Source organism: Falco peregrinus, chromosome 1, assembly GCF_023634155.1.
Source record: "Falco peregrinus isolate bFalPer1 chromosome 1, bFalPer1.pri, whole genome shotgun sequence".
Lineage (NCBI taxonomy): Eukaryota > Metazoa > Chordata > Aves > Falconiformes > Falconidae > Falco > Falco peregrinus.
Window position 1 is genome coordinate 7985535 of NC_073721.1, and position 16772 is coordinate 8002306.

Genomic DNA, 16772 nt, shown 5'->3' on the forward strand with positions numbered 1-16772 from the left:
AAATTGCTGGAGGTCACCTTTCGTTAGTCACTTAACCTCTTTCTGCTTTACTACAAAATGGAATTTTAAGCTCAGCAGGTTTTTTAAGAGTAATTCATTAATGTTTTTTAAAAAAATGCTTTGTGGTCCTTGGCTGGCAGGTACTGGAGAAATAGAAGTTGCATTTGTATTTGTTAAATACTAAAATTATCTAGTAGTAGGGTTCTCGAGTTGATTTTGCTCTCCTGTAATCTGTTAAAACATAAAAGGCAAGAAAAAAGGTATTTTAAAAGCTCTTGTTTTGTAACAGCTCTGTCTTTAACTTCTGGTAATGGCTATCTCTTGTCAACAGAGTGCAAATAAATTTCAAGACTAAAGCCAAACTCTCTCATTTACATATTCTTAACTGCTCTCTCTTTTCCTGTTAAACAGGAGGAAAAAGTCATTAGATATGAGGCAGCTGTCTTATTAATGGAGGGGTGGGATAAAACGTGAGGAACACTTCTTTTTCCGCATATACCTCTAAACAGCTTGTTCTCCCGGACAAGGACAACTGCAGGGTACCAAGGTTTGTCTATGACTTGAGAGGCTTCTGTGCTTTTTTTTGGTGTGTTTATAAAATCTTGTGTTTTCATTATTAAATGTTACCAAAATTAAAAGCTCCTCTTTGCTTTCATTGTAACCAAATCCCCATCAAGCCAGAGGGACCGGATGAAATAGTGTGGTTGACAATTGCCATGCATACACATCGGGGGGGCGGGGGGGAAGAGGGAATCTCTGTCGTGACATTCCTTTATGATTAAAACTTTTTTACAAACCATGAATGAATTAGGGAAAAGAAAGCTGGAAGAAATCATACTGATTAGCCAAAGGACTTGGATAAAATGACATTTCTGAGACCTTTATATTCTAAAGGATTATTTACTGTCTGCTTACAGAACATCTTAAGTCATTTTGCAGAGGGAGTCAGTTTCCTGTTTAGCGCAGTGTTTTTGTAAGCTAATGAGGGCAAAGCGTGAGCCATAGGCAATGATGCTGTGATATTAGCTGTGACAGGGAGCTTGATCATAATTATCTTAACGAGGATAGGGTTAATTACAGTGGAAACTTAAAGTTTTTTCTGTTTGAATGAGGCAGCGCTGAATACGTTGTGATGTTTTGTCGGTTTGATGTGACTTTGGAAATTGCAATGGAAATCTCTTGGCAGCACTTGCTCTCCTCTGGGAGTGAAGTGTGAGCCCTGCAACGAGGTAACTGAGATGGTACCTGTGGGTGAGATAATGGGCAGCTTTCAGGTCATTAGAGGAGGGGAGAGCAACCTGCAGTACACCATGGTGATGTTTATTAGCCTTTTGAAACTAGGGAAAACAACTACTTGCCACTGACCTTTCAGTGCTGGTTGTAGCGGGGTGGTAAAATTGTGTGTCCGTTTGAATATACCGACATGGGGAGACATTTTTTCTGCTGTGAACTATCAGGAAACAGTGCAGATAAAATTTTAGACCAATTCTCTTTTTTGGGGGGTTTCCCTCTTTTTATACACGTCTCCTAGGGTGTTGGTGTGCTGCTTGCTGTGCTGTGTGTATATATGCACTCCTTTCCTCTTTTGTAACAGGCTCATAAGGAAATACTTTGAGACCATTAAGATAACTCTCTTGCCCTCATTAAAAATAAAAATGCTGGTGTGTTGCACTGATTTCTACCTCAGCTTCTCAAAAATGTTTTCTATATACCAATTCACAATTGTAACCCTTTCTTGTCCCCCATCTGCAGGTGGGAAGTGGACACACGTAGAAGTTTATGGGGCCTGCTGAAGTTTATACCATAAAACCCATTGCATGGATTGTACTTAAAGGTTTTAAATTGTGGAGTATGACTGCTGGGCAATATTTCCTTATATGTTATGATGGTAGAGATTGTTGCCTTGAATTTAGTAGCTGGTATCACTGAATGATAGCAAACACATTTTTTTTCCTTTTTTTGTTTCTTTACTAACTGTCTTACCAATTTTGTTTTGGTGCTAGTTTTTTTCTTCTGTTTAAGATGAAAAAATGAGAATTCTGTGAATAGCAAAATAACATAGGGATGTAAATTTATGTTAATGGCTACACCCTCTCTCTGTACGGTGGCAACCCCTCCAATCTCCCCAGTCTCCGAATTTAGGTGATTAAATCACCAAGTGCACACTGCTCTGATGACATGAAAACAACAATTAATAAGCAACCCCCTGTGTAACACGGCTCCTTTTTAACTGAGCAGCTAATAACATTACATGGCAAAAATTACCAAAACCAGACAGGTGTAAGGAGATTTGCACACAATTTTCTCTGCGTATCTATGAAACTAGTACCCTTGTGTTCAGCCCAGGCTTGTGAAAGAAAGGCTGTTTCAATAGGCAACTCCCTCTAGTGTTTCAAGGCCTTTTGTCCTACTTCATGGCTTGTCATTTTGTTTTATGCCTCCCCTGCAGCAGTTTTGGATATGCGCTTTCTTCTCCTTGCCAGTTGCCAACCATTTGCTGATTCTCATGATGAGAGTATTATATTTGCATAACATAACTCAGGAACAATGTGTATTTTGATGCTGACACTGACCAGAGCCCAAGCAATGTTTTTTTCACAAAGGACCTATTAACATCCCATAAGGCTCTGTGGTGTTGACAAGGAGGTGGCCTTCTCTGAACTCCTTTGGCAAGTCAAAGTCTTACATTGAAATGTGAGGCTTGGAAATAATCCACTATTTATATAATAAAGAGTATTTAAGGGGAATTTGCTAAACTAGGTTTGTCAAATAAACTGAAATGAAAACTCATAACAATTGATAAACTCACTGCTACTTCCTCTGAGCTAATTTGCCTTTTAAAGGTACTTGGGGGGAAAGCACTGTCTGAAATGTTTGCTGATCTCTTTTCTAATCTTGACTTTGGCAAAACCAAGTTTGTTGCGACCCTTTGCTGAAATAGCTGCCTTAACGCAGCATGCCAGCACGGCTCTGAACTGTGTACAGTTTATGTAGGCTGGGTCGAGTTTTTCCGAAACAGCTCATTAAAGGCAAGTGCAAAAAGTGCAACTCTTACTGTGGTGGTTGTTTCAGTACAATGTTTATAATAGAGGGTTTTGTGCTTTCAGCTTCAGAAATGGTAGTCTCAGTGCCCCGTCATGCTGTAGATATACCTTAGCGTGTAGGCATGACAAATTTTCTTCAGGTCTGGCTGCCCAGCATCAAAATGGCACTGGTAATAGTTGTACCTCCCTTTCAGAGCACTGAGTCACAGAGTGTGAGAGCTTGGGAGTCCTTGCACTGAAATACCCCATTCCGGTGTTGTGCAAATGTTACTTGAATATTCATAGTTTAGTGTACAGTACACAGCGTAAAGGTCACCGGCTTGATTTCTTTTGGTTGTTTGAACCCTCTAACTGTGATTTGTAAGTGGTCAGTAAGCTGTATCTACAAAAGCAGTATTTATTTATTTTTTTTGTTGTTGGACAGATGAATGTTAAATTGCCTAATTCAAAACCCATATGCTTTCTAATAATATTTGTTTTTTCGTCCAGTAGTGGTGCCTGTAGAACTCTCTATACAGGGACCTTGGCTGAGTTTTGATCTTTGCCAAAAACTGGGGGTGGGGGGAGGGTGAGGAAATCCCCTCAGTGTAAATGTCATTGGAAACTGAATAAATAGTATAGATTGCATCTCCCTTATTCATCACATTTTATAAAACAGCCAGGAGATACAGTGATGATCTTCCCACTGGTAGGCATAGTAGATCAGCTGTCAAGTCATGCAATCTCAGCATATCTTTAGGTGTCTGGTAGGTGAATGAGCTGTGAATGCGTGTCTGTGCGTATGCTCTGTATACCATGTGTCTTAGTTGATTAATGTGTGGGTTTGTTGGTTTTTTTTCCTGTTGGAATGTGCAAGCATTAAGGATCAAGTTTGGAAAAGATGCCTTAACAAGGTACAAAAGTGTTTTTAGTTTTGTTCACCCCCCCTTCCCCTGCCCCGTACTTTGCTATCAGAGGAATGAATACCTCCAGAATCTTGTTTGTTTACAAACCATCATCCGCACTTTCATGTTGTGAAATGCTCCTTTTTAAAGAACTGCTCTCTGCAGTCTGACCCTGTGGCTTGACAGTGGGACAGTAAGTTCCAAAAAGAAAGCAAATGCCTTTTCTGTCTGGAGTAATTCTGCATTTTATTTTGTAGAGAACATTTTATTTTGTTTGCAGGGACTCAAGAAGCAAATTAAGTGGTTAATAAAAAGGAAAAAATATATCTCTTCTTCATTTCCTATTATTGCATGTAAGGTAACTGCTAAGAAATGATACTTGAAGTTGTATTTATTATTGTTAGCGGGGTATGATATTTCTTGGCAGAAATGATGGATGACAACTTAAATTTGTGTCCAGGGAATGAAGGTGAACTGTGACAGAGTTATTTATCTTGGGAATGGAGGTTAGGGTCAGGCGAGGCTGGGTGCCTGAAGGCACAAGACATTGACAAATTCATCCTGCAGGCCCCATATCTGAAGCCTTTTGTTTTGGATCCTGGCTACTCACTAAGTGACCCCCATCCTTCATCCTGCCAGCATGTGAAGGATGTGTTGCAGTGCCAGCACTCCCCTTGCCACTAATGCTTGTCATTCACTCTTCTGACAGGCCCAAACCAAAACTATTCCCACTCCTGAAAGGGAAGGTTAAAATATTTATTTCAGCTCATAATGGCCTCCCTGATTTAGTGGAGTATCATTTTTCCTGTTGCCTTTGTCGTTTGCAGGTCACTAGAAGGACTGAAAACGTTCAGTTACTTGGAGGAGCTGATCTTGGACAACAATCTACTCGGAAATGACCTTCTGTTACCCAGGTTACCCCACCTCCACACCTTAATGCTCAACAAGAACCAAATATCCTTTCAAAGAAATACCTGCAAAATGTCAAATGAGTTTTATGTGTCAGCCAAATTAAGGTATGTGAAATATAGTTCATGTGCAGACAAAGCATTCTCTCGTTTGGCACCTGGAATACTTCATAGTAATTTATTATAGGTCATTCATAAATGAAATGCACCATTATATCTTCCTGTTGCTCCATTTTAGTGAGAGATCTAAGTTATGGCTCTGCAGAAATCTTTCTAATAGATAAAATAGAGAAAGAAAATAATGTCAGTGCTAGCAGTGTGCAGCAGAGCCTGTGTTTGCTGGGGTTCTGTTGCAGGCTGACCTCTAGTGGAATAGAGAGTGCAGTGAAATGCTACGAAGTTTTTGTATTTTAAATAGCTCTTACGACGTTAAAGTAAAAATAATAATAATAAAAAAACCCAACCAGGAAATGCAATACCTTTCTGTACTTTAATGAAGCTGGTAATATGCACAATTTGGTAGCTGCTGTGCAGCACAGCTGTGAAAGCAAGTTGCTGTGTTCTCTGTGTTCCAACTCTTTATAAATTCATATAAAATGCTGTCCAAATCAAGGTCTTAATACATTAAAGTTTTTAGATGGATGGTTAAATCCATTCATAATCAATCAGTCACTTCTCCGTATGCCTGAAGTTAGTGCCTGCTTAAGTTTATCCAGAACAAATATTTCAGCATTTGCCTAAGTACTCTGCTGAATCAGAGCCCCCAGCCTGTAAGCTTATAGTAATGGTCTGTAAAAACTAATTATCTGCAAGGGCTGGGCATGGACTCGATTATTAAATAATTTTCCCATACTTTGACCCTTGTGGAGATTTGAAGATGCAGAATATATGGTTTTACAGAAATGAAGTGCGATCAAAGCGTGGCCACAAGGCCAGCCGAGGCCTGCAGAGTCATAGAGCACAGAGCATGCAAGCCCTCTCTTTGTAATTGCCGTGTGAGGACAGGGCTGCTCAACTGCAGGCTTTTATTACAGACAATGTAAACAGAGAGCAATTTACCTCCTACTAAAGCAAAATCCTCCTACTGAGGAGAATAAAAATAACTGCAGGTTCTAAGATTTCTGCACTTATTTTTGACTCTATAAATAAATAAAAATCAGCAGAGTAACTTTTATTCTGGGGGCCCTGGAAATTTGCCAAGAGTGTCTCCTGAGCAGCAACACTCATTGCTGTACCAGGTATTTCGCTAGATTTCTGGTTAATGCCAGGCTTCTCTGGGTTTTATTTGAGTGGCTGGTTTTATTGCTTGCTGCCATGGTATAATCTGAACTGGGCATACTTTGATGAAGAATGTACAAGAACATCTTTGCTGATGCTGTGGGTGGTGGCATGCCTGGTGCAGCGCATCTCCTTCTACAAAGCATGAAATGTAAATCTGGCCATAAGACCCAAAAGCACATTAGTGTATTTATTCTTTGGGAGGTGTCAAGGGGGTCCGTTGTGCTTACCAAAAGGAGGACAGGTCTATTGAATAAGAACCTGGTGAACAAAAATAGAAGGCGGGGAGAAAATTATCCTGTTAGTAGTATTCTTTAAAGAGTTTCTGCTGGTCTCACAGACATACTTAAAATACTATTGTCAAGTGAATAAGCTCTCAAAGTCAATGATAACATAATAAGAAGGATCTGATCTATCCTGGGATTTTTTAATTCAATCTTAAAACTATGAAGTTCAAGCTTTGAGGGTATTGAGCTACCCAGGTTGTAAAAATAATGTAAACGTTTTGTAGTGTGCTGCCAATAATGTAATAGAGGAGTTGCAGAAATGCTTGTAAAACACCTGATGTATACTAACTGCCCAGAGCAGGAAAAATAACCGCTGTCTATCATTAATGTTTTGAGCCCTAAGGAGTAGTGATCTCTTGTAGGGAAGATACAGCAGTCTTGAGAAGCACAGAGACCTACCAGATTCCTCTCTTCATTGTGGATACAATATTTGAAAAAGGTGTCGCTTGAACTTGAAACATTTCTTTTAATTAATGATTTCTCCATAGAATTAATTGAAAAATGTTCAAGTAAAAATGTACATTTAATAGAATAAGGAAATACATTACAGGAAGGAAGGTTTAGTATGACAGTAGCATTACGGAAAGGACACAGGTGAACAAAGAAAACCGATCTAAAACAAAACTTCAATTGGTGGAATTTTACCAGGTTTTTGTATTAAATTAAAAATTATATGTGTACACATAACTATATACATATGGAGAGAGGGAGAGATGAAAACAAACAAAAAGCCAAACAGACCCCTGTGAAAACCGGAAGAAATGTAAACTTTATTAAATTCACAGAAGAGCTTTCCTGGGTGTCTCAATATTACTTTACACTTTGCTATTACACTCCTTTTATTTTGGCTTCGTTTGTTCCAAGATCCTGTTTTGTTAGTTCTGATAAGAGCTTTCCACTCCTTTTACATGGTTCACTTATTGTCTGGCGTTGCATGTGTAAATAACATTTGGCCCCTCCTAACACAATGTCTGGATACAGTGTGGAAATGTGAAAGCTAATCTCTAAATCAGGTAAATACTTTGAAGAATGATCTAAAATTTTTTTCTTCACTACCAGTTTTTCTACTAGAAATGGAAGAAGAAAATTCAAATATTACTCCTTTAAAGTCTTTTCTGTAATGAGTAATCCATTAAAAATATTTTGAAGTGCAGTCTATATAGCTGAATTATATAAAGGATAGTTATCAACATTGTGCTGTGTCGGATTGCATGTCTCTAACATGCTTTTTTTAGGTGTAGAGTATGCTTGTTTTTACACAAGTCTGATATACTTTGGGAAAGATCTTCGTTTCTCTACCAGCCACCACAGATGGCAGAAAGCACTCCAGGCTAAGATGGATGCGTGGTAGGTAGGAAGTTGGTTTCGGGGGAGGACTCATGACTGCAGTCACCTATGGTTGTAACAGGAAGCCTCATTTCTCCTTATAAGTGTGTTCACAAGATACTAAGACTCGTGAAACGTCTGAATAGGTTCATTCCTCTCCGTGATAGCAGCATGAGGCTTCATGGCTTTTTGCTGTGCTGGTTATGGCTGGTGTTACAGCAAGACTATGCAATATAGACATTTCACCTTCCTTTACATTTCAATGTTTTTAGTATTTGTTACAATTACTCAAAAGGGCAGCAGTGATAGTTTGTCAAATATATATAACTTTATGCTGAAAATTAGCATCTGCCTCATTTGAACTCCTTAGTTCACTGCTTCACTTCAAAATAGACACCTCTGATAACAAACCAGATCTGTGATTCTCTGCAGAATCCCCCCTATTTCTTAGTCCAGTCCGTTTAACATACATTCTGTATACTTCTGAAGAACCGATAGCAAAGTTGATACAGAATGAAGGTGTTGAATGTAGGTGTAGAATGTAGGTGTAGAATGTAGACATTGAATCTAGGTCTAAGCTGGAATGGGTTAGGGGAAAACCAAAATATTTGACACCACACAGTGGGAAATCTAGAGCTGGGCAGAATGCCCATAATGATATATGCATTACTTATGGCAAGAAGAGTTATCAGTGTGGTTCAGATCTGAGGATTACATGTTCTTGAGTCTTTGAAAACAGCATGATTTGAGTATCTCAACTGAAGAATGTACCAATAAGTACTTCTGGTATAATCTGTCATTACAGCGGTCTCATCATAATGCCTAACAGTTACAGATTTGTTTAACCCCAAACTTTAAGTTGTAATTTACTTTGCCTTTGTGCTTGTTCCTGCATTATTCTGAAGTATCTGAAGACCTAGAAGTCCCAGTCTGACCAGTATCCATTAAGTTAAGTGCTGAGGACTTGATGTTTAGATTGAATTAATATGTTAAAGGCATAAATTGTCTCCTATTATGTACAGCTCCCTATCTTCACTAAACAAAGATCTAAGCTGAAATAGTACAGCAGTTTCCTGCATACACTTCTGAGCTCCGCATGCCACAGTTATGGATGTGGCTTGTTAGAGAACGGCAGTACCTCGTGAGCCAAAAATCTTTCTTCTAGATTAAAGTGTACCTAAAGTAAAAATTAATGTGAATGCCTGATGCCGAGCATCTATGGAAGAGGGAGGTAGTCTTCAGTCCAGGTGATTCCTTACCCTGTTCTACAGCAGTGCTTGGACCAGTTCATCTGCAGATGTCGGAACTTTTTAGAAAACAGTGAGCTGCTGCTTTATTCTTGATTGTCCTTCTGTTGTTTTGGGAAGCTTGAACATTTGGGCAGAATAGTGTTTAAAAAAAAATCCAAACAAAAAACCAAACTTTGAAAGAAAGGACACATGTTTTCAGGTTGATCTCCTCTGGAGAACCAGAAACACAATTTCATTGGAGGAATAGAAACATTTCTTCTTTTTCTCATGTTGATATACCTAACAACATTGAAAGCCTATCTTCAAATCTGCAGCCTTGGAACCATGAGCTTTTTGAAATACCCTTAAAAGCACTGGCAACTCCAGCTACACAGCGAAAACTAATGCTCCGGTATGCAGAACAGGAGGGTTTTTTGTTTTGTTTTGTTTTCCCCAAGTATTCAGTATGTTTGGTTAATTACCACCTGTGCCGCACCTTTTCTTTCTTGAGGGAAATGGTTTTAAAGTCAGTGAACAAGTCCTTATCTCAAGGCCTGATCTCCCTACCAGATAGGGTTTCAGGCCAGAACCTGGCATACAAATGACTGTGCGTGACATCCTATTGCACATACAGAAGGGGGAAGATGTATACTTGCATATTGCAGGCTATTTCTGTGGTTATCCAACCTTGAAGACCTAGCACATTCTAATGGAAAAGCGTTCAGGTGGCAAAGATCTTTTCACACTGCTTTCAGAGGAGAATTGGTAACTTCTGCTTCAAGGGTATTTGCCTATGGAATAGCTTGTGATTGCTACATCGTGTTTGTAATAAATTTAATTGAGGCAAATGTTTCAAATGGGAATAAATATAGGTACCTTGCTCATTTATGACACTGGTAGAAGTGCTATCCAGCTGTTTTAATGTTAGGTTTGATTGCAGCATCTGCATGACATGGTTAGTTGGGAGAAGACTTGAATTACAGTTTTGGGCTTTAGTGCATGGCAGTCTGGAGTTCTCTGTGATACTTCTGATATTCTCTATGTACATGTTTCAGAAATATTTTGAATGTAAAACTGACTGCTCCTTACTTTGTCTCTTTGCTTCCAAAGACTCCTGAAAAGCTGTAGTCACAGAAAGTCATTAACATGAAAACGTCTCCTTCAACTCTTTTGAGGAAGTGGGGTGGCCGAAACTTTGGAAAGACTAAGCACAAGCTTTTTGAAGGAAAATGGTGGAGCAACTGGGAAAGCACTGAGACAGAGAACAAGTGTGGTGACTTTTCTTATAAAGGCAATATATTTGACTGTGCGACTAGTAAAAAGATCTGCGGCAGAGAGAAAGGTTACGGAAAGAAATTCCAGGTTCTTTTCTGTACTTGAAACTATATGCAAAAACTGATTGAGTAGTGGTGAGATAGGTTAGTTTGCTTGAACAGTTATATGTTAGCATAGCATTTGCATAGAGTTATATAGACAGATTTAATTTAGAAACTGTCAGCAGAAGTTGTGTTTCTGCATAGGTCTGACCAGCAGTTGTCCCTGAAGAACAACCACGAATATGGTTATACCAAGTTTACTGTTGAGAAAGGAAACTGTGGGCTTTGAGGATGACTAGCATCAGTCCTCAGCACTTAAAGCAGCTGGACCGATGAATTACTCTCTGTAAAGGATTCATGCAGTGTCTGTGCACTGGAAATATGCTGGAGGGACTAGTGAAAAGACATAGCTAAAGAGACTCTTCAGGATACAGAGGTCTAGAATAGTAGAACACGTGAGGCATCATCCAGTAGTTTCTGTGTGAATCCACACAGCCTCTCAGAGGTGTAACAGAATGGTCTTTTTACTGTGCTAGCTGTCAAAATGGCTGTCCCTGCTTGTGAGGGTCTCCTAAAACTGGCTAAGCGAAGTGGCATTATACTATCCACTCACAGTTTACAACTTTGACCTTGTTGAAATGTAATATTCCCTGGGGGCAATTTAACTTTGAATCACACCAATCCTTCCTTGGTCGTGGTCTTGTATACCATGGAACTAATCTTTGAAGGGTTTATAGGGGGCTTTAGTCCTGACTAGCACAAGAATTTTAATCCAGGCTACAAAACTAACAAACAAATATGTTATGAGCTTGCATATAGTTAATTCTTAGCCAGAGAAGGGAACTGCCTAATTTGCCTTGGGCTTTTGCTTGTTCTTTTTGACTTCTGGAGAACCTCAAAAACTCTGATATTGGGTACTAGATAGTGAGTGAAAATAGACAAGTCAGAACATACTTATTTGTAGAATATTTTTGGTTACATAAAACTTGCAAAAAAATAAATTACTGTGCAGCTTAACTGGACCCACATAGTACTATATTTTCCAAGTAATTCTATTGCTAATGTCTCAGTTTTGCTGGTAGTGCTTGTTTTTCTGAACAAAAAATATGGTGACATGGTTTTGCCAGCTTGTGCTTATTTATGTGGTTGATAGGTTTACTGTAAATATGCATGTGTGGTATACATATGTGTAACATAATGAAGACGCCTAAAAAAGTTAATCTGTGTATGAGAGATACCCAGTTCTTGTAAACATTTCCCTAATCTAAAACTAGAAATAGTACAAGAAGTCAGTATAGTCTTTTGATGGGATGAAATACTGAAGTATGTCTGGTATGTTTGTGTTAATGATTCATGGAGGCCAGGTTGCATTTTTGGAGGGGACCGTTGCTGTATAATTGCTGAGAATTAATGTTGTAGCTTGTGAGCTAAAGAGCTGAAGAGTTTAAAATTATTGTTGCTACAAACTTCCGGTTTAGTCAATGTCTGTTCAAAAGAGAGGTATTAATAGAGACAGGAATTTGATGGGTGGACCCCTTGGTGGATAAGGAAGTGGCTGGATGGTCTCACTTGAAGAGTTGTAGTCAACAGCTCAGTGTCCAAGGGGAGGCCAGTGATTGATCCTCAGGGGTTAATGTTGGAACTGACCCTGTTTAACATCTTTGTGGGCAACATGGATAGTGAGATCTAGTGCACCCTCAGCAAGTTTGATGACAACACCAAGCTATGTGCTGCAGTGGCCATGCTGGAGAGAAGGGACGCCATCTGGGGGGACCTTGACAGGCTTGAGAGGTGGGCCCTAGCAAGCCTCACGATGTTCAACAAGGCCAAGTGCAGTGTCCTGCACCTGGGTCGGGGCAGCTCCCAGTATCAATACAGGCTGGGTAGGGAATGGATTGAGAGCTGCCCTGAGGTCATGCTGATTAATGAAACAGTTCCCTGGAAGGGCACCATGACTTATGACTCATCTCTGTGAAACACTTAATTGTGAGAATTTGAACAGGATATCTTTTATTTTTTCCTACGTGCTTTGTAAAGAATAACTGTTATGGCAGGTGGATGGGACTTCTTGTAAAAATCATTGGTACCTTGCATTTTGTTTTGTTTTGTATTTAAGGAGAATCAGAAAAGATTGTTGAAGTCCTAAAGAACAGGTAATTTATTTTATTTGTCATGTAACTGCTGATTCTGGTCTAAGCAGTTGACTATCATATCATTGGTTTCTTCTTGGGTGCTGCTGGTGTTTTATTTTTGGGCTGTCCGAGCCTGCAGAGCTGTGACTTTTCTGTGAACTAGTGACCTTCTGAGGTGATTCTATCAGATTCTTGGTGTTTGTCCTGTGCACGTGTTTCTGTTGCAGCTGAAATTAAAATAACACTAGGATGCTAACTGTCTGTTTCAGTAGAGGGACATGAGTAAATGATAAAGAGATCTAGGGAGTCTAACACAGCACTGTGTGGAAAGAAGCCTGTGTGTGATTCCCAGTTATCCTCGTGAGATAATTTTGCTCAGGGTTTAGATTCGAGATACTGATTGGCAAATTTGAGGAGATTCAGCTTTTTGAGGTGCAGATTATCAGGTACTGTTATTTACCCAAAACTCTTGGTGAATTTGGTGTCTCTCCCTTTTGCTTTCCATACCACTTTGATAAATAGTCTTACATGTTCTGCAGATCTAAGCTGACACACTGTTCTTTGTCATTACATATCTATGAATATTTTGATATTTGCCCCTAAATATGCATGCTCAGATGGGAGTCAGAATACCTCCCCATTCAGCAAATTGTTGGGGAGAAAAGCTGCTAGCCCAGAAAAATGCCTGCTGAATTGACAAGCAAAAATTCTGCATGTTTACTCCATAGAGGAAGCAAAATGATTGGGGTTTGGTGTTTTGGTGGATTTCTTTATTTCTTTTCTTCCGATAAGAAATGGCCAGAAGCAATTTAAGCCTTGTAATAGCTAACCCCCTGTGTGTGACTGTTGTTATGGAAATAACTGTCTTTTGTAATAATAAACTGTTTCTCTCGGGGAACCTTTATGCAACTTAAGCAATCCGGCAAGAAATTAAGTGTTTCTCCTGGCTGAGGATGGGTGCCAGTTTCAAGCCCTTCTCTTAACTGTTTTAGGAAATTTTTAAAAAGCCTTGCACTTGAACATGTGTGGGAAAAGGCTGTGACCTTCCCATCACAATCACATACTACCTTGAAAGAGCCATGAAAAGGTTTACATATGAGCTTGGGGGCCAGAGATGAGAAGATGAGAATTAGCACCAAATTTTGGTTGGGAATTCATCCTGGCTAACAAGGAAGATTTATATCTTGTGGTGCTACAAAAAGACAATTTTTCTTAGGGTCTGGTTGATTACTTAGTGGCATATAGCATTCCATAAGGTGGCTTTGCCAAAGTAAAAATTAGCATTTTTAGCTTTTTAATTAATTCATAAAACTGATTTCAAACTCTTGTTTTTCTCACTCCAACAAAATATTTGAGTAAGATTCCTCAGACCTTACAGGACGGAACATCATCTATGTAGATACATTGATTTTAATATATTAAAATCAATAATTGTCAGCATGATCTTCGTATGTGTTGGGAAATATAATAAAACTTCAGGCTTACAAAAGGAAGACCGCATTTTTAACAATGAAGCTGCTCTTTCTGTTCTCTATTGCTTCTGTTGCCCTTAAGATATTGGGGTGAAGAAATAAAGTAAATTCCATCAGCTAAAAATAACAAAGATAACAGAAACACATAAATCAAGTATAAATAATAGCAACACAAGTGAACTGAGGATTTAAAACAATAGTTGTGGTCTCTAACAGCAAGAGTGGATAAAAACAGAGGAATGAAAATGCCCTTTAATGGTTTTGAATAATTATTACTATTGTTTAAATCAGTCAGTTTTTAAACATTGAAAACTTTTTGCATGCATATGTGTGGCATCTTTTTTGAGAATCACACTTTTTTCTTTGCATGCAAATTGAATTAAATAAGAATGTATAGTTTGAGTCTTAGAGACTGTCACGCTATACTTTAATAAAATAATTTGCTTTATTTGACCAATTGACAGGGTGAAAATGGTTGAATATTGTTTTTATGCTTAAACCTAAGCTGTGGTTTCCAATATTGAAGTGGGTAAAAGATAGTTTAACCTTTATTTGCTTGTTTGTTTTAATGTAGTTTATGGTATCAAAGGTGTATCATCATTATTTATGTTCTGAGGAATATAGTTAAGGTAAAAAGCCTCATGAATACCCATATATAATGCTGTTTTAATGAAAAACATTATGCTTTACAGGACTTTAAAGCTTCCTACATAAAATACACCGGAGTCTTTAAGTTGCACTTAGTGAAGCATTAATTGACATATACTAATTGAGTAATTACAAATATGTTGCTGTCACACTCAAAGCATTTGTATGCTGGGAGCGAAAGTGGGTTGTTGTGGTTTGACTTACTTTTTTTCTTTTCTTTTTTTTTTTTTTTTTCTTTTTTAAACTCATTTTCCAGTGGACTGAATATATTAGTGATGAATGTGCTGTGAAACTAACTGTTTGTTTCCGTGCTGGAAAAGTTTCATGGCTCCAGCAATTGCTAGCCATTTTACCACACAGCATCCATCATTTTGTCAAAGTTTTAATGTTTTGTAGTGAACCACCTAGGAAAGAAAGGAGGAGAAAAGAATGACAAAACAGCCGAATTCTTTCATTCCTTGCCAAAAAACTGACTGAAGTTTATCCCTGTTTGCCCTTGGAACAATTAATGTGACATTCTCCCGAATGCCATACTAAATTTGATTGTCAGTTATTGAAATGTACGTTTAAATCAGCAGTGATGCAACTCTAAATGCTTTTTTTTTGTTAATGTCATTGAATCCTTAACTCGCAACCTTTGACACATAACAGAATTGGAAAGCCTTTTGGACCATTTGGCTGAAGTTGCGCCATCACTACGGTATCTCAGTTTACTTGGAAACATGGCTTGCCCAAATGAACTGGTCTGCAAAGAAAAGGATGAAGATGACTACCAGAGGTACAGGTTAGTGTTTTCACTTGTAGATACAATAATGTATGTCAGTTTTGTTTTATTACCAGGAAAATGTTGAACTAAAACCAACTCAGACTCTCAAACACCTACTCTATTCTGAAAACATTGTGGCATCTTCTGCCATGAAACACCTGGGGATTTGAGTCACCCCGTTTCAGCGAGATCACTCTGAGCAGCCCTGTTTCAGGAAACATTTTGGTGCTGTACAGCACATGTTTGAGTTGAGCAGGTGTGCACAGGATTTCTTCAATGTGGATGCTCATGCGTGCTTACTTACAGCCTTTTGTTCATGAAGGCCAAGGTAAGGCAATGTTCACCTGCGCAAATGGTGACAGTCAATAAAAAAAAATAATAAATCACTACACTCAGCCAGTTGCATTGTCTTTTACTAACGTTTGATTATGGTTATGAGTTTTTTCTACTGTAGTTATCAAGGCACTGTTAAAGATCACAGAAGAAAGGACTCCTATATCACGCTGCTTTACTCACAGCAGTTAGTGTTCAGTTTAAAATAAAAAAGCCCAAACTGTCTCTAGAATGTAATTTTGATTAGCTAGATTACACACAAGGTCACCTGGAAATTAATATGGAAGCCTGATAAAATACTGTATGTCCAACTGAAATGTTGCTAAAGATTACAACGGTTATTTTTTAAAAAATAAAAATACTTGTGACTGACTATGACTGTGAGTATAGATCTAAAACTTACAGAATGTCTGCTGAAGTGACATAATCTTCACAGCTATAACATTTAGGTGAGACACTGATTATTTTAAAAAAAAAAACAACAAACAACAAACCCACAAACAAACCACAAAACAAACCAACAAGAAACAAGAACAAAAGTAATTTGATTTTCCTTTTCCTTGCTCAGATATGATCAAAGATTTCAGTCTCTGTGTGCTGGCATTTTTCATGTTGGCTGAGGCAAGTCAAAGCCAAGCGGCACTGGTCACCACGCTGCTGACCTTGCAGAGCCTGAGCTTAGTTTTTATTAGCAGATCACCCACAGTATTCAGAGTTATGTAACAAACCTCTGATTTTATCTTCATGTAATCCAAACTCTGCTGTAGGAGTTAGGATAAAACAATACAAAGTGGTGGAGACTAAAAGCGGGTTTATTGGGAAGTGGTATGAATTTGATGCACCAGTTATTGCTCATGCCTGCTCTAGGTTGAAACAGTAGCACAGCTGTCCCAGGTGTACATGTACATTTCTCTTTGTTCCAAATCTGGGAGAAGGATTTCTAGGTTACCCTTAGTGTAAAGACTTTCACCTTCTGGTGATTAAACTCTTGACTTCAGCTTAGCTGTAGCATTTTGGTTTTGATGACGTAGAGCAGCCTAGATTTAATAGAATATTTTCCCATTGCTTTCACACTTAAGTGGAAGGTGTGCCTGCTCTCCAGCCTATGAGAGTCTAATAGTGCTGTCTCTATGTAAATTTATGTGACAT

The 16772-nt window shown here is 38.5% G+C and overlaps 1 protein-coding gene across 1 annotated transcript in view; it reads left to right on the forward strand.

Annotated features, from left to right (window-relative positions):
- The window catches only part of LRMDA (leucine rich melanocyte differentiation associated), a 680646-nt gene that overhangs the window by 370046 nt on the left and 293828 nt on the right, over window positions 1–16772 (forward strand). The window contains exons 3-4 of the mRNA XM_055803455.1: window positions 4756–4882; window positions 15169–15308. Of these exons, the coding sequence (XP_055659430.1) occupies window positions 4756–4882; window positions 15169–15308 (267 nt within the window). The remainder of the gene's footprint in view (window positions 1–4755; window positions 4883–15168; window positions 15309–16772) is intronic.